Raw genomic sequence first — 25,586 nt, forward strand, 5'->3', positions numbered from 1 at the left:
CAGGGCACAGGCCTGGGCAAGGTTGTATGGAAGACCGGCAGTTGCCCATGCTGCAAGTCTCCCCTCTCCACGACACCGATGTTGTCCAAGGGAAGGGCATTAGGACCCATCCAGCTTGGCACCAGTGTCGTCACAGAGCAATGTGTGGTTAAGTGCCTTGCTCAAGGACACAACACACTGCCTCAGCCAAGGCTCAAACTAGCGACCTTTGAATCACTAGACGAACGCCTTAACCACTTGGCCACACACCAACACTGTCACATGTACATCGAAACATAGAACGAAACGTGTCACTTGTGTTAACAACTGACACATCCTATGATGCAGCCTGCAAGTGTCACCGCACATCCCAGTGCCAAATTATGCAATGATGTAAGTTATGTAACTAAAATTTCATAAAAGATTTCTGAAAACGCATAGAGTTTTTAATATTTATTTACTATCAAATTATATATCTTCAACATAAAATATAAAGAATCTTGCAGGCATATTTCAGTGGACTGGAATGGCAGACTCTTCACTAAGTCTGAGAAGGTCTCATGAATATGGACCTATGTTCTATCCCATGGCTTAACTTGTCTCTCACAGCGTTCTCTTTTCTCTCCTGAAACTGAGAATGTGTTCATCCCTCGTCACCTCCTCTAACTGTTCTAAGCCTCAGAACCTCCTGTTCTCTGCTATAGTGCAGGGCCAGAAACTGCAAAACTCTGGGAAAATAAGCACACAAGTTAATTCTGTATGCAAGTATTCCGTTATAAGTTCTAAATTCAAAGTAAATTTATTATCAAAGTACGTATAATACCGGACTCTGTGGTTCATATTACGATGAGTTTATAGTTTCTGGTTGCAGTTTTCTTGCGAGGTTGATTGGGGTGGTGCAGCTCTGCGGCCTGCGGTCAGCGAACAACACATCGCTTTGATTGGACTGAACTGAGTGAAGCTGCACATTCCTGGACAGTATCATTGACTCTATGGTTGGCGTTTTATATTTTGTGTTTTTCGCTTGATTTTTGCCATTTGCAATTTTTTGTTCTTTTTTTTGCACGTTGGCGGGTTTGGTGTTTCTCTTTCAATGGGTTTCATGGTTTTCTTTACTTCAGGGCTGTCTGTGGGAAATCGAATCTCAGGGTTGTATACTACATACATACTTTGATAATAAATGTACTTTGAATCTTTGAATGTTACCAAGTACTACCTGAGATTTTTTTTTCCCTGTGGGCATTTACAGGGGAAAAAAAAGGAATACAATAGAAGTTTACGAAAAACTATACCTAGACAAAGACTGACAAACAACAACATACACAGAAGACTGGAGGAACTCAGCAAATCAGGCAGACCTATGGAGGGCATTAAACAGTCAGCATATGGCCAATAATAATATAGCCTAAGTCCCCGAGTATCATGGCCTGTAGACTGATGGTGCATGAATGTTGTCCTGGAGCCAGGTTTCTATAAGAACAATTCTGCAGCAGGTCTTCACTCGGTGCTAGTGCAGCCACAGACAAATACAATGCAACTTGTCTTCCACCGAGCAAACTCCGGAGGGCAGCACCAGGAGGGTCCAGCAGCACACAACTGGCTCCAGAAGCCACTACAGGCGACACTGAGGCATGAATAAGGGCCTGGTCTGAGCAACAACTGAGGCAACACAGCTCGCCCACTGTTGGTTTCTCAGTGCATATGTGAATAATGAACCAATCCCAACATCTGCAATTATTGGGAAGTATTTTTTATATTAACATTTACCTCCTGGGAAGAGGGGAGATATTTGGTTGATTATATCTGGATCCCTCCATTCAGGGCCCCAACAGTCCTCCCAGGTGAGGCAAGACTTCACTTGCGAATCTTCCGGGGTCACTCACTGTATCTGGTGCTCCTGATAAGGTCTCCTCTATATTGGTGAGACCTGACGTAGGTTGAGTGACTGCTTTGTCGGACACCTCTGGTCCATCTGCAAAAAGTGGGATTCCCTAGCGACCAGACATTTTAATTCCAATCACCATTCCCATTCTGACATGTTGGTCCATGGTGAGGGAGCAGGTGTAACACTTCTGCCACTTGCAAGGAATAACTGCCAGGAGGGAGATTATTGTCTGCCTGCACTGCACTTTCTCTGCAACTGTAACACTATACTCTAAATTTTGCTATAGATCTACCACAATGCACAGTGTAATATATTGATCAGTATGAAGAATCAAAGCTTTTCACTGTGATTTCAGCAACACACTCAAAATGCTGGAGGAACTCAGAAGGCCAGGCAGCATCTATGGAGAGAAATAAACAGTTGATGTTTCAAACTGAAACCCGTCTCAGCCCAAAAGTGTGTGTTGCTCTGGATTTCCAGCATCTGCAGAATCTCTTGTGTTACTGCACCTTGCTACAAGTGACAAAACTAAGCCAACTCCAATTCCAAAAACCCTCCATCAGGAATATGGCTTGTGGTTGGAATCTGCAATGTCCAGGTTGCAGCCTTTTCCATGCCATTCCTCTGGAATCCTGCCCAAATCAAAGTAGGAAAACCTGTGAAAGAGTTACAGAAATTAGGGGAATGTGACGCAAATCTTGAGCCAAAACCCACAGAATATCTGAGACTCAAGAGTTCAATTCACATTGGAATAATCCCCAGCCTTTGCATCCAAGCCAAGATGAACTTCCATGGGATTCTCCCCATCACTTCACCATGACACCAACAGGAACCTGGGAGAAAGGCCCCTGGGGAAGATAATGAAAGGTAGCTAGAAATACCAGGCCGAGATGGAGGAGGAAGCATTGCACAGAATGTGGTGAGGGTTATGGTACCAAGGCAGGAGCCTGTCATTAGGGTCACTAAGGGTTATCACGGTCCGAAAAGAAATCAAACATTAGAGAGCAATGGTTTAAAGTGAGAGAGGAAAGGTTTAAAGGGGACCTGAGGAGATACCTCTTCATGCAGAGGATGAAATGAGCTGCCAGAGAGGGTGGTTAAGGAAGACATGTATAAGGTACTTGGACTGGTGCGTAGTTAGGAAAGGTTCAGAGAGATACCGCCAAAATGCAGTGCAGGCAAATAGGACGACCTCAGATGGGCATCTTGGTCAGAATAAACCAGTTGGGCCAAATGGCCTGTGTCCATGCTGTATGACTCTACGTCTCTCATAATGGGCTGAATGGTGTCATTCTCCTATGTCCTATGGTCTAAGTGAAAGGCCAGAGAAATGGTCAAGTCAGGCGGTACACTGAGCAGATCTTCAATCTTATCGGGTGCTAGAGGTCACGAGCAATGTTCTCTTTAATTTGTAATGATCACGGCACAAAATTCCTGTGCTGTGCAATTTCTTTGCCCAGTGACAACAACATGTGCACACTGGATGTTTAAGTGGAAGTAAACCTAAAGCTCTTCTAAGGATAATAAGCCATTCCATTTTAAATAAACTAGCTCTTCTTCTGTGCTTCACACCTTTGCTTCTATGGAATTCGACATAGTGAATCAATAATTTCTTCAATAAAATATAATTAATATAAGTAAGCCAGTTCTAAAATCTGCAGACAAATCATCACAAATTCCACATTGCCAACACAATCCGCATCAGAAACCGGAAAAGGAAATTCGATTGCATACGATCATGAAATATACTTAACATGCCAACAAGGTAGAGGGTGACAACCTTTTGTGTGCAGTTTAAATTCCTCCGTGTACTAACAGCAAAAGATTTTGTGCATGCACACACCTTAGAGGGAACATTGGTAACGAGCAGTTCTGAAGATTGATTCTCCTTTCTTCTTATTATTCAAGGTCAAGTTCCGTTGATTGTCATTCAACCATACACATGTATACCCCCAAACAAAACAACGTTCCTCCGGACCAAGGTGCAGAACACAGGATATAAAACTCACACACAACACATAAAGTAATATTCATTCATTCATTCTTCATGAGCCGTATCATATGACATAGGCAAACATGGTCTTTCCATGACCATGATAGTTCTTGGCAAATTTTTCTATAGAAGTGGTTTGCCATTGCCTTCTTCTGGGCAGTGTCTTATTAAAGTAATAATATCACTAGTAAAGTAACAAATAATAAAATGCATTTGTGATGCATGTTAAAAAGTAAACAGTATAACACTACTGGCGCTTCATACATGATGAGACCCAGGAGGTGGCAAAGAGTTCAGTAGTTTCACGGCCTTGAGGGAAGAAGCGATTTCCCATTCTAACAGTCCTGGTCTTAATGCTACGGCACCTCCTGCCTCATGGTAAGGGGTCAAAGAGATTGTTGGATGGATGGGTGGGATCCTCAACAATGCTAATGGTCCTGTGTATGCAACACTTCTGATAAATATCTCTGAAAGGTGGAAGAGAGACCCCAATGATCCTCTCAGCAGCCCTCACAATCCTTTATAGGGACTTGCGGTCAGATGCCTTACAGTTCCCATCGCTAAGTGTTGCAGCTGCTCAGGACACTCGGCAAAGTTTGGGGATTCACCATCTATTCACCGCCTCTTCTCATTACTACCAGCAAGGAGATTTCTGAACAGACCATAAACACGACCTCACTACTCATTTATACATATAATTGCAACTTGTATTACTTCTGACGTGCTGCACCGTACCGAGATTTCACAACATATGTCTCAGTTTCACAACATGCAGTAGGTCAGTGATAATAAACCTGATTCTCATTCTGTTGGTTTAGACCTCTTGCTTCCCAGACTGTGAGGGAGCCTCCAAAACAAGCCGATACTGCCTGGGCATATGCTGACCTCCATAGGAATAAAGGATATTGGAGCAAAATTAGACCATTCGGCCCATCAAGTCTGCCCCATCATTCAATAAGGGCTGATTTTTTCAACCCCATTCTCTAAAGATAACATGCACACACAAAATGCCGGAGGAACTCAGCAGGTTGATCAGCACCTATGGAGAGCAATGAAGAGATGATGTTTCAGACCAAGACCCTTCATCAAGACTAAAGGTAATACTGAGAGGATCTTTTAGCAAATAGGGGCAGCAGTGACATAAGGGTATATAGGTCGATCGTAACTTATTGCACGACTGATGTTTATTTAAGCAACATTGCGGTGATAACACACAGGGAAACTTACTGAATCGCTCTAAGTTGAACTTCCTTTCCAATCCATAGTCTCCGACCTTCTTCTCTGCCAGGCCCCCATTCTCGGAGTCGGAGGAGCAGCTGCTATTGCCGCTGGAGCTGCTCTCATCCTTGTGCTTTCGTGAGGTGGGCTCTATGGTCTCAGGCATTGAGAACAGTGGCTGCAGAGCACACAAGAACAATGGTCAGCCATTGCCTACAGAGCCCGCCATCTTCTCCTCGGTCTGGGATCAGAGTAACGCATTGGTTAGCACAACACTATTACAGCTTCGGGCATCGGTGTTCGGAGTTGAATCGTGGAGTCTCCCGGAAGTTTGCAATCCTCCCTGCGGAAGGTATGGGTTTCCCCCAGGTGCTCCAGTTTCCTCCACAGTCCAGAGACGTTTCGGTTACTGAATATTTGATGATACAGTGCAAAGTTGGCCCTTTCCAGCCAAGCTGCCCCATCAAACCCACAACCCACACCTAATCACAGAACAATGTACCCGGCATTGCCTTCGGACTGTGGGAGACGGAGAAAACCCACACCTTCAGCAGGGAGGACATACAGAGAATCCTTACAGAACGCCGCTGGAATTGAACCACGAACTCCAATGCCCCGAGCTGCAACAGCATCGCGCTAACCACTACACTACCGTGGCAGCCTGCAGGTTAATTGGTCATTGTAAATTGTCCCATGATTACAAAGCTGAGGAGACCTGTTTGTCGGGGTTGACCATGGAAGTCTTGTAATTAGGCCGGGGCTAAACAAGGGCTGCTAGCAGCATGGCTTGAAGAGCCAATAGGGCCTATCCCGCACCGTACCCTGAAATAAATAAATAGACAAAGAGCCTCTCCAAAAACACCTGAACCTTATTTGTCTACCTACACTATCTCCTTTTCAGATTCAGATTCAGATTCACTTATTTATTACACGTACATCAAAACATACAGGGAAATGCATCATTTGCATTAACAACCAACACAACCCAAGGATGTGCTGGAGGCAGACTGCAAGTGAGGCCCACAATGAGGCCCACAATGTTCAGCCGAACAGCAAAGAACACAACAAGCAACAAAACAACAGAAAAACAATCTCTGTTCTTCCCTGAGCCGTACACATACACGGTCCTCAAACCCCGGAAACTAAACCTCAACCTCTGGTCTTGCCAACTCATGTACCGAGGGGGCCCTCCTGATCCTCACTGGTCTGCCCACCAGACACCTGGCCACGTCCACGTCACTGGCCTTCAAACATGAGGTGGATGCTTAGACTCCGGCCTTTACTCTAATTCCCTCAACCCAAAACACTAATCTAACTCCTCACATCCCTGTCCCTAAACCCTAATCTGACTTCTAACTCCCACATCCCCGTTCCCAAACACTAATCAGACCTTTCATTCCTCACATCCCGTCCCTAAACACTAATATGATCTCTAACTCCTCCACATCCCTGTCCCTAAACCCAAATCTGACCTCTGAATCTACGATATCCCTGTCCCTAAACCCAAATCTAATCTCTAACTCCCCCCACATCCCTGTCCCTAAACACTAATCTGACCTCTAATTCTTCCCCATCCCTGTCCCTAAACCCAAATCTGACCTCTCATTCCTCACATCCCCGTCCCTAAACCTTAATCTGACATCTAACTCCTCACATCCCTGTCCCTAAATCCTAATATGACCTCAAACTCCATAAATTCGTTGGAATTTAGAAGATTGAGGGGGGATCTGATTGAAACGTATAAGATCCTAAAGGGATTGGACAGGCTAGATGCAGGAAGATTGTTCCCGATGTTGGGGAAGTCCAGAACGAGGGGCCACAGTTTGAGGATAGAGGGGAAGCCTTTTAGGACCGAGATTAGGAAAAACTTCTTCACACAGAGAGTGGTGAATCTGTGGAATTCTCTGCCACAGGAAACAGTTGAGACCAGTTCATTGGCTATATTTAAGAGGGAGTTAGATATGGCCCTTGTCCCTTGTGGCTACGGGGGTCAGGGGGTATGGAGGGAAGGCTGGGGCGGGGTTCTGAGTTGGATGATCAGCCATGATCATAATAAATGGCGGTGCAGGCTCGAAGGGCCGAATGGCCTACTCCTGCACCTATTTTCTATATATATATAAAACTATATGAAATAGGAACAGAATTTGGTAATTCAGCCCATCGAGTCCACTCCGCTATTTCATCATGGCTGATACCAGATCCCATTCAACCCCATACACCTGCCCTCTCACCATATCCCTTGATGCCCCAACCAATCTGGAATCTATCAACTTCCGTTTTAAATATACCCATGGACTTGGCCTCCACCACAGGCTTTGGCAGAGCATTCCACGGATTCACTACTCTCTGGCTAAAAAAAAGTCCTCTTTACCTCTGTTCTAAAACCTCAATTTTGAGGCTGCACCCTCTAGTTCTGGATACACCCTCCAGAGGGAACATCCTCTCCACATCCACCTTAACTAGTTCTTTCAATGAGAACCCCCTCATATTCTTTTAAATTCCATTGAGTATAAGGTCAAAGCTGCTAAATGCTCCTCATGTGTTAACCCCTTCATTCCTGGAATCATCCTCATTAACCTCCTCTGGACTCTCTCCAATGACAATGCATCCTTTCTGAGATAAGGGGCCCAAAACTGTTGACTATACCCTTAAGTGAGGGCTGATTAGTGTCTTATAAAGATTCAGCATTATCTCCTTGTTTTTATATTCTATTCCCTTTGAAATAAATGCCAATGTTTCATTTTCCTTCTTCCCCACAGACTCAACCTGTAAATTAACCTTCTGGCAGTCTTGCATGAGGACTCCCAAGTCCCTTTGCACCTCGGATGTTTGAATTTTCTCTCCATTTAGATAGTAGTCCACACTATAGTTCCTTTTACCAAAATACATTATCATACATTTCCCAACACTACATTCCATCTGCCACTTTTTTGGCCATTCTTCCAATTTGTCTAAGTCCTGCTGCAATTGTATTGCTTCCTCAGCACTGCCTACCCCTCCACCCAACATCATATCATCCGCAAACTTTGCCAAAGCCATCAATTCCAGTATCTAAATCATTAATAAATAATGTGAAAAGTAGTATTTCCAATACTGACCCCTGAGGAACACCACTAGTCACTGGCCGCCAACCAGAAAAGGTCCCCTTTATTGCCACTCACTATTTCCTGCCTGTCAGCCATTCCTCTATCCGTACAGTATCTTTCCTGCAGTGCCACAGGATTTTATCTTGTTAAGCCGCCTCATGTGAGGTACCTTATCAAATGCCTTCTGAAATCTAAGTAAGTGACATCCACTTCCTCTCCTTTATACACCCTGCTTGTTACTTCCTCAAATAATTCCAATGGATTTGTCAGGCAAGATTTATCTCTACAGAAACCATGCTGATTTTGACTTATCTCCAAGTACCCCGAAACCTCACACTTAATAATGGACTCCAGCACTTTCCCAACAATTGAAGTTAGGCTAACTGACCTATAATTTCCTCTCTTTTGTCTTCCTTCCTTCTTAAAGAGTGGAGTGACATTTGCAATTTTCCAGTCCTCCAGGACCATGTCACAATCAAGTGATTCTTGAAAGTGATCCCTGTCCCTAAAACCTAACCTCACCTCTAACTCCCCACATCCTTGTCCCTATCTCCTAATCTGACCTCTAAACCCTCACGTACCTGTCCCTGTCCCTAAACTGACCTCTAACTCACCACATCCATGTCTCTAAACCCTAACATGACTCCTAACTCCTTTCTCTGGCTCCAAAACCATCCTTACCAACCTAAAAAAAGCTTGGATCACACATAGGTACCTGGACAGAAAAGCCCCTCAAAAACACCTGAATCGTATTTGTTCACTGGCACCGTGCTTTCTCTCAACTGGATTAGAAGCAGGTCTTCTGAGGATAGATTAATCGAGATTGATCTCGAGAGTAGGTTAAAATGTCAGCACAACAGGCCCCTAATCTTTAGGAAGATTTAGAATATGAAACATACAGTACAGGCCCTTCAGTCCACAATGTTGTAGCAACCTTTTAACCTACTCCAAGGTTAATCTAACCATTCCCTCTCACAAAGCCCTCCTATTTTCTTTCAGCCATGTGCCTGTCTAAGAGCTTTTAAATGACCTAATGTATCTACCTCTACCACCACAAAACCCATTCCCTGTTAAAAGCCAATGTCTGACAGCACCCCACATACTTTCCTCAATCATCTGAAAATTATTATGGTTGATATAAATGAGGAAACAATAAATTGGGAGGTGCATATGAGGTAGCATTTCTGGTGAACCCTTTCTGGGGCAGCTCACTCACCTTGGGTCCCCACCAGTTCTTACCCTTGGCTCCGAGTAGCTATTTACATGTGACAGTGGCCACGCCCCAGTACACTGCTTCGACAGACGAGTTAAACCAGGTGAGGGTAGCCGGCAGGTCTCATACCCTGGTGAGATGGGGACATGCCTGTCCTAGCCTACGAAGTCAGCTCTGGGGGACTGGCCAAAGGAGGTCTACAGTGAGGTACAACAACCAGGAAAGCAGATCTGTAATGCTTCGTGGGGAACGGCACATAACACAGGAAGGTCATGGTGCCAAGGACCACTAATATTTGACCAGTTTGTGATGACCACTTGTACCACTAGACCCAGGCTTCTGAGGTCGAGAGAATTGAACCCAATCAGTGGCTTTTCCCACTTCAAAAACTCTCCTGCACAGGTTTCCTGTCATTGTCGGATATGATGGATAAACAATCAAGTGTAAATGAGTTCTCAATGGTCAGTGTAGACTCAATGGCCCAAGGGGCTTGAGTCCATTCCTCTATAAAAATCAAAGAGCGCAGATACCAAAAATCTAACACAAATTGAAAAATGCTGGAAAGACTCAGAACATCAGCCAGCATCTGTGAAGAAAGAAGCAGCAGTAAGGTTTCAGGTTCGCTGGCTCGACGCTGAGTTCTGTGTATTGTTACACTGCAGGAATGCATTCATTCAGGGACTGAAAACTAGAAGCTGTTCTCATAACACCATAAGACATAGGAGAACAATTAGGCCATTTGGCCCATCAAATCTACTTGCCATTCCATCATGGCTGATTTATTATCCCCCTCAACCCCATTATCCTGCTTTCTCCCTGTAAACCAGGACACCCAAACTAATCAAGAACCTATCAACCTCTGCTTTAAATATACCTAGTCAATTGACCTCCATAGACTCACCTGGCTGAAGAAATTCCTCCTCACCTCTGTTTTACTGGGATATCCTTTCATTCTGAGGCTGTGCCCTCCAGTCCTAGACTCCCCCACTATAGGAGATATCCTCTCCATATCCACTCTATCTAGGCCTTTCAATATTCAATAGGTTTCAATGAGATCACCCCTCATTCTTCTAAACTCCAGTGAGTACAGGTCTAGAGCCATCAAATGCTCCTCATACGTTACCCTTTCATTCCTGGGATCATTCTCATGAGTGTTGTGTGGACCTTCTCCAATGCCTGCACATCCTTTATTGGATAAGAGGCCCAAAAATGTTCAATATACTCCAAATGCGGTCTGGCCAGTGCCTTATAAAGCCTCAACATTACATCTTTGTTTTTATATTTAATCCTCTTAAGATGAATGCTAAGATTATGTTGCCTTCCTCACCGCTGACTCTTTTAGGCAATCGTGCACGGGTACTCCTAAGTCCCTTTGTGCCTCTGATTTCTGAATTTGCTCCCGATTTGCTTCCCGCCTCTCCAAACAACGAATCTTGTCTGGTGAGTTGGTCAGGGCTCTGGGAGTATGGCTACATGCTTTGTGAACAACATACCTTGGGTCCCCGCTGTCGAGGAGATTTCCCCAGCAGCTTTTCATCATCCTCCTCGCACTGCTCCAGCAGGTCCAAAATATCTTCTTCCTTGAGAAAAATTAATGTGAACCATTTGCATTAAGAAAACAATTAGCCTGATTTCATCAGTGGGGAAACTACTGCATAAGGTCAAAGCACAAGTTCAAGTTTATTTTCATCCCCCTTTACATGTAAGACCATAAGACCATAAGATATAGGAGCAGAATTAGGTAATTTTCCCATCAAGTCTGCACAGCCATTTTATCATGGCTGATCCAGTCTTCTGCCTTCCTCTCCTGTATCCCTTCATACCCTGACCAATCAAGAATCTATAAACCTCTGCCTTAAATTTACATAAAGACTTGGCCTCCACAGCTGCCTGTGGCAAAGAATTCCACAGATTCATCATGCTCCAGTTCAAAGAAATACCTCCTCATCATTCTAAAAGGACACCCCTCTATTCTGAGTCTGTGTCCTCTAGTCTTAGGCTCTCCCACCATAGGAAACATCCTCTCCAATGTGGTCGTGAATCTTTCAGAGGGTAGGCCTCAAAATCCCCGGTCTTGCCTGCTTTTGGCGACTGAGAAGGAGGTCGAATCGTTCGGACAGAGATGGCACTCAGTACTCGGTGTCGGAGAGCTGATCAGAGCTCGAAGTTTTCGGATGACTCAGAGTCGGACTGTGGTCGGCATGGCAGGGAGAGTTTTTCTTCCCTCTCCCGACTGCGTGAGATGTGGGATATTTGAGAGACTTTGAAGTTTACTGTGCTCACAGACTTTCTTCATCAAGTTATGGTATTGTGCACTGTTGTAACTATATGTTATAATTATGTGGTTTTGTCAGTCTTTTAAGTCTTGGTTTGTCCTGTGTTTTGTGATATCACACCGGAGGAATAATGTATCATTTCTTAATGCATGCATTACTAAATGACAATAAAAGAGGACTGTGTGTCTTCATAATCATCATCATCCACTCTATGAAGGCCTTATACCAGCAAACCAAACAATATTCCCCCAGACCATGGTGACCTACAAAACATATATCACACACTGCATATAAACTAAAATATTCCCATAAATGAACTAAACAAAGTATGTGTAGTGCACAGCACATTAGAAAATCTTCATTGTCACAAAGTTATTGTTACACACAAAATGTTGGAGGGACTGATGAAGGGTGTCGACCCAAAACGTTGACTGTTCATTTCCCTCCATAGATGCTGCCTGACCTCCGTTCCTTTGCCATTTTGCATGTTTTGCTCAAGATTTCCAGCATTTGCAGAAATCTCGTGTGTCAGGCAGCATCTGTGGGTCTTAGGAAAGAGCAGATGTTGTGATAACTCGCTTGTCCCCTTTGCACTTACTACCTGACCCATTGTGAATTTCCAACGTCTTCCGCACTTAGATTTCCAACATTTATATTTTATTGCCTTTGAAGAGAAACTATTTTGTGCTTTCCCTTCTCTGTGTTGAGATTTTGCGTTAACTGCATGTTTCTTCATGAAGTTGTCACTTTGGTAGATGTCCCATGAGTGTGAACAATAATCAAAGTCAAAGTCAAGTTTATACTCACAAGTACCCTAGACAACACTGCAGCTCTCCCCAACCATTACCTCCTCACCTTAAATGCATGTCATTGAGTCATGAAGAGTTACAGCACAGAAACAGGCCCTTCAGCCCATCTAATCTGTGCTGAACTGTTATTCTGGCTAGTTCCATTGACCAGCACCTATGTCATAGCCCTCCATAACCCTTCCACCAACATACCTATCCAAACATTTCTTAAATGTCCAAATAGAACCCACATCCATCACTTCTACTGGCAGCTCATTCCACAACCTCACCACCCTCTGAGTGAAAAAGTTCCCCCTCAGGTTCCCCTTAAATATTTCACCTTTCACTCTTAACCTATGAGCTCCAGTTATAGTCTCACCCACCCTCAGCGGAAAAAAACTGCTTGCATTTACTCTGTCTATACCCCTCAAAATTTTGTATACCTCCATCAAATCTCCCCTCAGTCTCCTACACTCCAGGGAATAAAGACCTAAGCTATTCAAACTTTCCCTATAAAGGACCAGATAGTGCAGACAATGAGAGGACGTTTCCAATAGTGGGGGAGCCTAGAACCAGAGGACACAGAGTCAGAATACAAAATGTCCCTTTAGATCAAAGATGAGGAGGAATTGTTTCAGCCAATTGGTGGTGAATCTCTGAAATTCATTGCCACAGACGGCTGTGGAGGCCAAGTGACTGAGTATATTTAAAACAGAGGTTGATAAGTTCTTGATTAGTAAGGGTGTCAAAGTTTACAGGCAGAAGGCAGGAGAATGGGGTTGAGAGGGAAAATAAATCAGCCATGACCGAATGGTGGAGCAGACTCAATGGGCAGGGGCCCAATTCGGCTCCTACGTCTCATGGTGTTACAACCCAGGTCCTTGTGCTCACTCTCCTCACAGTTTTGCGGCTTCCCTACACACACACACACACACACACACACACACACGGATGATAGAAAAATGGAGGACTCTGTGGGAGGGAAGGTTAGTTTGATATTTGTGTTCGTCCATCGTCGTCGATGAGGACCTCGTCACCATTATGATGGTGTCGTGACTAGCGCATGATTTGGATTTAAGTGAGGGAGTTGCGCAGCGTCAGCCTCACTCTCTCTTCCCAATTCCCATCTGGATCCAGTGGCAAGACAGAGTCGAGACGGCTGTAGATGGGACTAGGCGCAGTGGATGACCAGGCCGTCTTCTGTGTCCTGTCCTGCTCTACACGTTCCACGACGCTTCTTGACCGTTGGACCTTCCATAGGTCTCGTCCGCTCAATCCGCCGGAGTCTGTCTTCACATGCAGGGATAGACAACTCCCAAGTTTGATATTCGAGTAGGTTAAAAGGTCGGTACAACATTGTGGGCCAAAGAGCCTACACTCTGCTGTAACGTTCTATGTTAGTGTTCCAGTAGCGTAGCAGTTAGCTACTGCAGCTCAGGGTGTTGAAGCTCGGAGTTCAGACCCAGCATCCTCTGTAAGGAGTCCTCCCCATGAAATAAAGGGGTTTCCCAGGAGTCCTCCATATTGAATGCGTGGGTTTCCCGGAAGTCCTCCCCATGGAATGCGTTGGTTTCCACGGGAGTCCTCCCCATGGAATGTGTGGGTTTCCAGGAGTCCTCCCCATGGAATGTGTGGGTTTCCTGGTGCCCTCCCCATGGAATGAATGGGTTTCCCCGGGACTCCTCCCCATGGAATGCGTGGGTTTCCTGGAAGTCCTGCCCAAGGAGTGCGTGGGTTTCCCCAGGAGTCCTCCCCATGGAATCGATGGGTTTCCCCAGGAGTCCTCCTCATGGAATGCATGGGTTTCCTGGGAGTCCTCCCCATGGAATGTGTGGGTTTCCCCAGGAGTCCTCCCCATGGAATGGTGGGTTTCCCGGGAGTCCTGCCCATGGAATGCGTGGGTTTCCCCATGGAATGCGTGGGTTTCCCGGGAGTCCTGCCCATGGAATGGGTGTGTTTCTTCCCTGGTTCAAAGACGTGCCAGTTAATAGGTTAATTGATCATTGTAAATTGTCCTGTGATTAGATTAGGGTTAACTTGGAGTTGTTGGAGTTGTCAGAGGTTGCTGCATTATGAACCAGAAGGGCTTATCCGAGCTGGATCTCTAAATAAAACAAAATTTTTCTCTCTCTCTCTCACACACACACACACACACTCACACACTCTCACTCACCCAGATCCACACACAGATGCACACAGAAACACACACACAGGCAGACACATATAGACACACACACACAAACCCAGCCAACAGATCATTCTGTTCCCACATCCGAGGGTCCCTGGTGACCATTACCTTCATGTGGTTCAGTGGGTTGCTCAGCTCCTTCTGCAGAGACGTGGCTCTGCTCGCCAGGAAAGTCTGGAAGGCAATGCAGAGCAGCTTCTCATATTTCTCCAGCAGCTGCTTGTCATCGGGCGGGTAGATCCTCCTGAGTTGCCAGAGAGATGGAGAGACGGAGAAGGGACCATAATGACAGAGGTGTAAGAAAACACAACAACTCCTCCCACTTCTCCATGTCCCTAGCCTTCCAAGAACCCCTACTCATACTTCCAGCCCTGACCAGCCGTTTGGAAATACTGTGCGTTGTCGTTAGAAAAGATCTACTGGCTTTGCAGATGGTGCAGAAAGGTTCACCAAGTTGATTCTGGAGATGAGGGGAGTTGGTCTACGAGGAGAGACTATTGTGTTCAGATCTGGTCGCCTCATCATAGGAAGGATGTGGAAGTTTTTGAGAGAGTGCAGAGGAGATTTACCAGGATGCTGCCTGGATTAGAGGGCATGTCTTATGAGGACTGGTTGAGCGAGCTAAGGTTTTTCTCTTTAGAGCGAAGTCGGATGAGAGGTGACTTGGCAGAGATGTACAAGTTGATAAAAGGCATAGATTGAGTGGTAGAAATTGGTAAAACAAGGCAACTTACATTTAAGGTAACTGGAGGAAAATATAGGGGGGGTGTCAGTGGTAGGTTTTTTCACACAGAGAGTGGTAGGTGCATGGAACAGCCTGCCAGGGATGGTGGTAGAGGTAGATACATTCCCTAGGGGCATTTAAGAAACTGTTAGATAGACATGTAGATGATAGAAAAATGGAGAGCTAATTGGAGAGCTAAATGGACATCTTTCTAATATAACCGTATAACAATTACAGCACGGAAACAGGCCATCTCAGCCCTCCTAGTCCGTGCCAAACTCTTAATCTCACCTAGTCCCACTGACCTGCACTCAGCCCATAACCCTCCATTCCTTTCCTGTCCATATATCTAACCAATTTAACTTTGAACAACAACATCGAACCTGCCCCTACCACTTCTGCTGGAAGCTCGTTCCACACCGCTACCACTCTCTGAGTAAAGAAGTTCCCCCTCATGTTACCCCTAAACTTTTGCCCTTTAACTCTCAACTCATGTCCTCTTGTTTGAATCTTCCCCATGCTCAAGGGAAAAAGCCTATCCATGTCAACTCTATCTATCCCCCTCATAATTTTTTAAACACCTCTATCAAGTCCCCCCTCAACCTTCTACGCTCCAAAGAATAAAGACCCAACTTGTTCAACCTGAAGGCTGTGCCTTCTAGTGCTCTCCACATCCACTCTATTGAGGCCTTTCAATATTCGATAGGTTTCAATAAGATCTCCTCTCATTCTTTAAACTCCACTGAGTACATGCTCTGAGCCATCCAACGGATTTCAGACATTAACTTTTCCATTTCCGGGCTCTGGTTGCAAGAGGAGATTGGAGAGGCTGGGCTGCAGAGGGGTGATCTTAGAAAGATTTAATAAATTATGAGGGGCTTAGACAGAATCAGAAATCAGTCTCAGAGTCAGGTTTAGTATCATATGTGATAAAATTTGTTAGGATAGGATAGGAAAAGGATAGATAGAGGGTATTTTCCCCAGAAGAGTCTAGTACTAGAGGACCCAGGTTTAAGGGAGGAAGGCCAAGGGGGGAGTGGGGGGGTGCAAAAGGGAGGGAGAGGGGGGAGGAAGAGAGAGAAGGAAGGGGAAAGAGGGCCTGAACCTATTCTTCTGCTCCTCTCTCCCTCTCCACCTCTTCACTCGGTACTCTTGGCAGCATGGAGTCATACAGCAGAGACACAACTGGTCAATGTCAAAGTGCCCACCAAAACTAGTCCTTTTTGTCTGCGTTTGCCCCTATAACATTACGTTCCCCATTTTCCTTCAATTTAGATGTAGAGATACAGCACCGTAACAGGACCTTCCAGCCCAATGAACCCGTGCTGCGCCATTACACCCATGTGACAAATTAACCTCCTAACCTGTATGTCTTTGGGCTGTGGGAGGAAACCAGAGCACGTGGAGGAAACTCTCGTGCATACGGCAAGGACGTACAAATTTGCCTATAGAGGACGCTGGAATTGAACTCTGAACTCTGAAGTCCTGAGCTGTAATAGCATCATGTTAACCACTACACTACCATGGCGCCCCAGGCATTCAGTATTTCTTCCAGCATTGTGTGTGTTACCTGAGATTTCCAGCATCTGCCGAATCTCTCACGTCTGCACAGAGATCAGATGTTGGGACTACATTGTGTTCAGCTTTCATGTCTAATCTGGCAGGGATCCATTAAAATTGGGATAAGATATCAGTGTCTACAGTACACATAACTGCTGTGTTACTGATTGTGGGGCACTAATGTGCCTCAGTTTGGAGAATAAAGCTGGTAGCGTTAATTCCATCATCTCCAAGTGGATCCTACCACCAAATACATCTTTACCTCCCCCCCACCGCCCCCCCCCCACTTTCTGCAAGGATCATTCCTTCCGTGATTCCCTTGTCTATCCGTCCCTCCCCACTAATCTCCCTCCTGGCACTTATCCGTACAAGTGGCAGATGTGCTTTACCTGTCCATTCACCTCCTCCCTCAGTCCCATTCATCGCTCCAAACAGTCCCTCCAGGTGAGGCAACGCTTCACCTGTGAACCTGCTGGGGTCACCTGTTGTGTCTAGTGCTCCTGATGCAGCCTCCTCTACATTGCTGAGAGCCGTTGTCAACTGGCCGACTGTTTTGTTGAGGATCTCAGCTCCATCCAATGCACAGCACAATTTCCTGGTGCCCAACCATTTCAATTCCAACCCCCATTCCTGTTTGAAATGTTGGCCATGGCCTCCTGTTCTGCCACAATGATGTGACTCTCAGGTTGGGGGAGCAGAGCAACATATCATATTCTGTGTAGATAGTTCCAACATGATGATATGAATATTGATATCTCCTTCCCATAATTCCCCCCCCCACTTTAATCTTACCTCTTCTCCTCACCAACCTAATACCTCCCTTAGATGCTCTTCCTCCTTCCATTTCTCCCGTGGTTCACATTCCCTTCCTGTCAGATTCCTTCTTTTCCAGCCCTTTGCCTTTTGCACCTGTCACCTTCCGGCTTCGTATTTCATCCCCCTCTCCCGTCCACCCAGCTTCACCTGTCACCTTCCAGCTTCGTACTTCATTCCCCTCTCCTGTCCACCTAGCTTCACCTGTCACCTTCCAGCTTGTCCTCCTCCCACTCCCCCCACCTTCTTATTCTGGCTGCTTCCCTCTTCTTTTCCAGTCCTGATGAAGGGTCTCGGCCAGAAATATCGACTATTTACTCATTTTCATTGATGCTACCTGACCTGCTGGGTCCTTTCAGCATTTTGTGTGTGTTGCTCTGGATTTCCAGCAAATGCAGGATCGCTTGTGTTTATTCACCTGTAATTCCCCAGATTCTGATTTTCATGCTCCTCCCGTAGGATCTGCTTGCGGACTTGAGAAAGTCTCTCCTTCTGCAAGTAGAAGGAGAGAAAACAGCTGATTCAGGTTCAGGTCTAACCACCACATGTACATTGAAGCGTGTAGCGAAACGTGGCATTTGCGTTTACAGCCAACGTGACCTAAGGTTGTGCTGGGGTCAGCCCGCAAGTGTCCTCACACATTCCTGTAGCAATATAGCTTTACCCACAATGCTCAGCAGAACAACGCAATCATCAACATCAGCTAGAGAAAAGCGAAACCTCTTCTAATCCACCTACACTCCTACATGCACAGACAGGCTTCTGGTCCCAGTACAGGCCGCCTCCAGGCCTCCAGTCCTTGGCTTTATACCGAGCTTTTGTCTGTGTGCTTGTGGCAAGGATGAGAGGATCTTCAGGGTCTCCCTCTCCACTGCTTGTGACATTCACTGGAGGCATTGCAGTCAAAGGGCCCAAAGCATTGTCGAGGGTCCCTACCACCCATCCCACAATGTCTCTGACCCATGACCATCAGGAAGGAGGTACAGGAGCACCAGGACTAGGACTGCCAGACTGGGTAACAGCTTCTTCCCCCAGGCTGTGGGTCTAATGGATACCCTGCCAATGAGGACTCAGCATTGGGACAGCAAGCTGTTTACTGTTTACCTGTGCTGTGCACTACATGCGTTTTGAATTACATTTCATTAACATTGATGGTAATATTTTGCTTTATGTGCTGCATGTGATATATGATTTATGATCTGGAGGAATGTAGTTTGGTTTGATCGTACAGTCCGTTCATAATAAACCTAAACTTAAACTTGATGTCACTGGGGGCAGGAGAGCTCGATTTACCTGAAGCTGATAGTTTTTCTCTTGGAACACAGAAGGCGGAGGGGTGACGTTACGGAGGTTCATAAGATCATGGAGGGTGTAGGTAAGTTGGAGATTCAGATTCATTTTTGCTTTAAATATACCCACAGACTTGGCCTCCACCACAGTCTGTGGCAGAGCATTCCATAGATTGGCCACTCTTTTAAAAAAAAATTGCTCCTTTCCTCTGCTCTAAAGAGCAGCCCCTTAATTCTGAGGCTGTACCCTCTAGTTCTGGAAACCACCACCATGGGAAACATCCTCTCCACATCCATCCTATCTAGTCCCTTCAACATTCGATAGGTTTCAATGAGATCCTCCACAGTCTTCTAAATTCCAGTGAGTACAGGCCCAAAGCTGCCAAACCATTCGTTCCCAGAATCACCCTCGTGAACCTCCTCTGGACTCTCTCCAATGACAACACATCCTTTCTGAGATATGGGGCCCAAAACTGTTGACAATACTCCAAGTGCAGCCTGACTAGTGTCTTATAAAGCATTATCTCCTTGCTTTTATATTCTATTCCCCTTGAAATAAATGCCAATATTGCATTTGCTTTCTTTACCACAGACTCAACCTGTAAATTAACCTTCTGGGAGTTTTACACAAGGACTCCTAATTCCCTCTGCACCTCTGATGTTTGAATTTTCTCCCCATTTAGATAATAGTCTGCACTTTTGTTCCTTTTACCAAAATGCATTATCGTACATTTCCCAGCACTGTATCCCATCTCCCACTTTTTTGGCCATTCTTCCAATTTGTCTAAGTCCTGCTGCAATCGCATTGCTTCCTCAGCACTACCTACCCCTCCACCTATCTTCGTATCATCTGCAAACTTTGCCACAGAGCCATCAATCCCATTATCTAAATCATGGACAAACAATGTGAAGACTAGCATTCCCAATACTGAGGAGCACCGCTAGTCACTGGCAGCCAACCAGGACAGGGTGGAGGTTTCTTACCAGCTCCTCTCTCCTCCTCTGGAGCGAGTGTCTCTGCTTCTCCCACTCGGAGGAGGAAGGTGACAGGCGCTTTCCTGTCCCCTGGCCATACAGCCGCCTCTGGGCCTCTGCCTTCTGCTGAACGAGGTTCTTCCTGCGATCACTGGTGCTGGAGCAGAGAAACACAAGGCCTACTGACCCAGGGAACAGCGAGGCAGACGGAGAGCATGGCGAGGCCGATGGAAGGGGTCGGCGAGGCAGCTGGAAGGGGTCAGCGAGGCCGATGGAAGGAGGCAGTGAGGCCGATGGAAGGGGGAAGCAAGGTTATTGGAAGGGGTCGGCGAGGCCGATGGGAGGGTTCAGCGATACAGGGGAAGGACGGCAAGGCTGAAGGAGGGAGACACAACTCAAACCCAACCCATTCCTCAAGGGAGGCCAAACATGTCAGGGATGGGACTTCTGAATTATTCTGGTGCCCAAGGAGGCTACTCAGTCCGTCAACCATTGGCAGATGCTGGAACACTTCATACTATAGCCCTGCCAATGTTCTAAGTTCCTAAAGCACAGTTCTTGGCTCACTCAACCCCCACACTGATTCTCCCCCACATACAATGACCTCACCCCACACACTAACCCCATCCCTTGTGCATTGACTCACTCTCTCCCACACAGTCCCTCCCTCACTCTCATACACACACTCTCTCCTTCCCTCCTCCTCCCTCACATACAGGCTCCTCTCTCCACAGATGCTGGTTGACCCACTGGGTTCCTTCAGCAGTTTGTATTTGGTCTCCCTCTTTGCCTCTCCCTCAATCATTTGTGTTCTCTGAGAACCACTGCCTCAAAGGCGGGCGTGGAGACCTCTTCAGGTCAGCAACGCCGCTCAAACAACAAGCGGACCTTGCGTTTCATTGTAACTTACCGCACATTCAACAGCTTCAAGGCGTGGACCAGGACTCCCTTCTTCACATCGTAGTCTATCTTCTGATCTGTTCCAAAGCTCGGAGCTCGGTTAATCTTGCGGTCGGGATGGGAGAGAAGTGGAAAGAAAACGTTCTTGAAGAGCAGCTGTTTTGCTAAATTCAAGTTTGAAGATTGTTTAACGGCATTTCCAGTGTACAAGTGTAAAGGAAAATGAAATAATTGTTACTCCGGGTCTGATGCAGCACAAAAAACACAAAAGATAAAGAACACAATAATAATAAAAACACAATAAATATAAATACGTAAGATAGCTGATATGCATCGACTGATTATATGTCCATAAAGTGATGCTAGGCACAGGAGTGTCTGTACATAAGTGACTCTGATAGGAAATGATAAAGTAGTGGTGGATGGGGGTATGGAGGGGTGGGCTAGTGGGTGGAGGTGTTGATTGGCCTTACTGCTTCGGGAAAGTAACTGTTTTATGGTCTGGTTGTCCTGGTGTGGATGTTACATAGCCTCCTTGCTGATGGAAGTGGGGCAAAAGTCCACGAGAGGGTGGGTGGGATCCTTCATGATGTGACTGGCCCTTTTCTGACACCTCTCTGTACATATGCCTTGATGATGCGTAGGCTGGTGCCGATGATGCATTGGGCAGTTTTGACATCCCATTGTCGAGCATTCCTGACTGCCACAGTGCAGGTTTTTAAAAGTTCAAAAAATGAGTTCAAGAAAGCTCATTCGCGTGGTGGAACTAGTCAATCAGCCCATGACTCTATCAGACTCCCATTAGGTCAGGAGAGGTGGCCAGCAGCTATACTTCATTAGGAGATTTAGTATGTCATCAAAGATTTCAGCAGGTTTCTACAGATGTAATGTGGAGGCCGTTTGCATCACCATCTGACATGGGGGCACCAATGCACAGGAGTGGAAAAAGCTGCAGAGAGTTGTAAACTCAGCCAGCTCCATCATGGGCACTAGCCTCCCCAACATTGAGGACATCTTCAAAATACAATGCCTCAAAAAGGCAGCATCCATCATTAAGGACCCCCATCACCCAGGACATGTCTTTACAAGACAGCACAGCTCCAATACATTATTCAGGTTTGTTGATGACACCGCTGTTGTGGGCTGAATCAAATGTGGTGATAAATCAGCATACAGGAGAGAGATCGAAAATCTGTCTGAGTGGTGTCACAACAACAACCTCTCTCAATGTCCGAAAGACCAAGGATCTAAATATCGACTTCGAGGGAGGGAAACCAGAAGTCCATGAGCCAGTCCTCACTGGAGGATCAGAGTTAGAGAGGGTCAGCAACTTTAAATTCCTGGGTGATATTATTTCAGAGGTCCTGTTCTGGGTCCTGCATGTAAATGCAATTGCAAAGGAAGCACAGCACTGCCTCTACTTCCTGAGGAGGCTGCAGAGATTTGCCATGACATTTAAAACTTCAACAAATTCTATAGATGTGTAGAGAGTATATTGACTGGCTGTACCACAACCTGGTATGGAAATGCCAATGTCTTTGACCAGAAAAATTCAACAAGAAGTAACACACATCAAAGTTGCTGGTGAACGCAGCAGGCCAGGCAGCATCTCTAGGAAGAGATGGTTCTTCAACAAGAAGTGGTGGATTTGGCCCAATACATCACAGGTAAAGTCCTCACAACCACTGAGCACTTCTGCATGAAATATTGCTGTAGGAAAGCAACATCCATCCAGCCCGGCCCCAGGCCACGCTCTCTTCTCACTGCTGCCATCAGGAAGCAGGTACAGGAGCCTCAGGACCCACACCTGCAGCTTCAGAAGCACTTACTACCCCACACCATCAGGGTCCTGAACAAAAGGGGATAACTTCACTCAACTTCACTTGCCCCATCATTAAATTGTTCCCACAACCAATGATCTCACTTTGACTCTTTCTCTCATTATTTCATGGTCTCGATATTTAGTGCTATTTATTTATATTTGTATTTGCACAGTCTGTTGTCTCCTGCACTCTGGTTGATCTTTCATTGATCCTGTTATAGTTACTAATCTATGGACTTGCTGAGTGTGCCCATAAGAAAATGAATCTTAGGGTTGTATATGGTGTCATATATGTACTTTGATAATAAAATTTATTTTGAACTTTGAACTTATGTAGAGACACTCCTGCACCTATCGTCACTTTATGTACATACATTACAATCAGTCTATGTATATGGGCTTATCCTACGGCTACATTTAATAGTTACTTGTACATTATGTTTAGAGGATTGCTTTTATCTTTGTATTTATTGTGTTTTTTATGCTTATTATGTTTTTTATCCTGCATCAGATCCAAGGTAACAAACATTTTGTTCTCCTTTACTCTTGCACCGAAGAATGACATTAAACAATCCTGAATCTTGAATAAGTAAATCTGAACTTGATCCCGACACTCACCTCCAGGAGCCACGGTTTCAGCTTCCGATCCAAGATGATATCGAAGCCGAGCACCTCGAAGCAAACACTGCTACTGCCGGGGTGTTGTCCAGGCCGACACATCCGATAGGCATGCAGAACGTGGGGCTCTGCCACTATCAGGGTCTTCACCACAAGCTCCTAAGGTGAGGCAAAGGCTTCTGTTAGAGGAACTACCCGCCACAGCCCTGGGAGCTCCGCAATGCCACAAGAGGCTGCAGAGGGATTGTACTGAAACCTACCAAATATTGAAAGGCCTAGATAGAGTAGATATGAAGAGAATGTTTCCTAAAGTCTAGAACCGGAGGACACAGCCTCCGAATAGAGGGATGTCCCTTTTAAATGGAGATGAGAAGGAAATTCTTTAGCCAGAGGTGGTGAGTCTGGAATTCATCGCCACAGGTGGCTGTGGAGGCCAAGTCATTGAGTATATTTAAAGCAGAGGTTGATAGGTTACAGGGAGAAGGCAGGAGAATGGGGTTGAGAGGGATAATAAATCAGCCATGATGGAACAGCAGAACAGACTCGATGGGCTGAATGTACTAATCCTGCTCTTATGTCTTATGGACTTATGGGTTGTAGACGCAACCAGCTCCATCGCCGGCACAACGGTGCCCAATATCATGGAGACCAAATGAGGCAGCATCCATCATTAAGGACCCCCACCATCCAGGTTGTACATTCTTCTCATTAAAACCAGCAGGGAGGAGATACAGGAGCCTGATGACACACACCCAATGTTTTAGGAACAGCTTCTTTCCCTCCACCATCAGATTTCAGAATGGATAATGAATCTTTGTAAACTACCTCTGTGAAATTGAAATATTCAGTCCTGATGAAGGGTCTCAGTCCAAAACATTTAATGTTTATTCCTTTCCACAGATGTTGCCTGAGCTGCTGAATTCTCCCAGCATCATCGTCTGGCACGAAGAGACGGCTGCACAGGATCGGAAAAAGCTGCAGAAAGCTGCAAACTCAGCCAGCTCCATCATGGGCACCTGGCTCCTCAGCCTCAAAGACATCCTCAAAAGGCAATGCCTCAGAGAGGCAGCACCTATCATTAAGGTCCCCCGTCACCCAGGACATGCCCTCTTCTCATTGCTGCTATCAGGGAGGAGGTACAGGAGCCTGAAGACACACACTCAACGATTCAGGAACGGCCTCTTCCCCTTTGTAATCAGATTTCTGAATGGACAATGATCCCATGAACACGACCCTGGTATTCCTTTTTTCATTTGAACTATTTGTTTTATAATTCATAGTAATTATTTATTTATTGGGATACAGTGCAGAATAAGCCCCTCACCCAGCAATACTCTAATTTAAGTAAAGGCATCCGTTAGTCTTGCAAGACCATGGATCTGCACCTAGAAAGTCTTCACTCTGGGCAAGGTTGTATGGAAGACTGGCAGCTGCCCATGCTGCAAGTCTCCCCTCTCCACGACACCGATGTTGTCCAAGGGAAGGGCACTAGGACCCATACAGCTTGGCACCAGTGTCATCGCAGAGCAATGTGTGATTAAGTGCCTTGCTCAAGGACACACACGCTGCCTCAGCCAAGGCTCGAACTAGCGACCTTCAAATCACTAGTCCAATGTCTTAACCACTTGGCCACGTGCCCACACCCTGATTTAACACTAGCCTAAACACAGGACAATTTACAATGATCAATTAACACCAACCGGTACGTCTTTGGACTGTGGGAGGAAACCGGAGCACCTGGAAGAAACCCACGTGGTCATGAAGAGAACATACAAACTCCTTACAGATAGCGGTGGGAACTGAATCCCGGGTTGCCAGTCTGTAAAGCATTGTGCTAACCACCATGCCACCCTATTTTATGTCTCTCTACTGTACTGCTGGCACTAAACAACACAGTCCACGTGAACCTGATTCCGACTCGGACCTGGGCTGCCTTCCTGTTGTGGGATATCTGTCCCCTGAGGACTTCAAATAACAGTTAGAACTACACAGAGTAACACACACACACACACACACACACACAATGCTGGAGGAACTCAGCAGATTGGCTATCATTTATGGGCGGGGAATACAGAGTCAACATTTCAGACCAAGACCCTTCATCAGGACGAGGCATAAAACGTTGACTGTTCATTCCCCTCCATAGGTGCCGCCTGACCTGCTGAGTTCCTCCACCATTGTGGGTGTGGTGCTCTGAGTGCCAGCATCTGCAGAATACCAAGTGTTAGAACAGTTCAACACAGGAACTGACCCTTCTGA

General features: G+C 45.9%; 1 protein-coding gene across 6 annotated transcripts in view; it reads right to left on the bottom strand.

The window, feature by feature from the left end:
• ttll7 (tubulin tyrosine ligase-like family, member 7) overlaps positions 1-25,586 on the bottom strand; it is a 237,876-nt gene that overhangs the window by 89,333 nt on the left and 122,957 nt on the right. For all 6 annotated transcript variants that reach the window (XR_010019956.1, XM_063064775.1, XM_063064772.1 and 3 more), the window contains 7 exons: positions 23,328-23,486; positions 20,898-20,992; positions 19,997-20,144; positions 18,142-18,215; positions 14,735-14,870; positions 10,868-10,954; positions 5,085-5,253 (listed from right to left, as the gene is read on the bottom strand). Coding sequence is in view for 5 of the 6 variants with exons in the window: in XM_063064775.1 (XP_062920845.1) it covers positions 5,085-5,253; positions 10,868-10,954; positions 14,735-14,870; positions 18,142-18,215; positions 19,997-20,144; positions 20,898-20,992; positions 23,328-23,486 (868 nt within the window). In the remaining variant the exon portion in view is untranslated. The remainder of the gene's footprint in view (positions 1-5,084; positions 5,254-10,867; positions 10,955-14,734; positions 14,871-18,141; positions 18,216-19,996; positions 20,145-20,897; positions 20,993-23,327; positions 23,487-25,586) is intronic.

This window comes from Mobula hypostoma, chromosome 12, assembly GCF_963921235.1.
Source record: "Mobula hypostoma chromosome 12, sMobHyp1.1, whole genome shotgun sequence".
In the NCBI taxonomy this organism is placed as follows: domain Eukaryota; kingdom Metazoa; phylum Chordata; class Chondrichthyes; order Myliobatiformes; family Myliobatidae; genus Mobula; species Mobula hypostoma.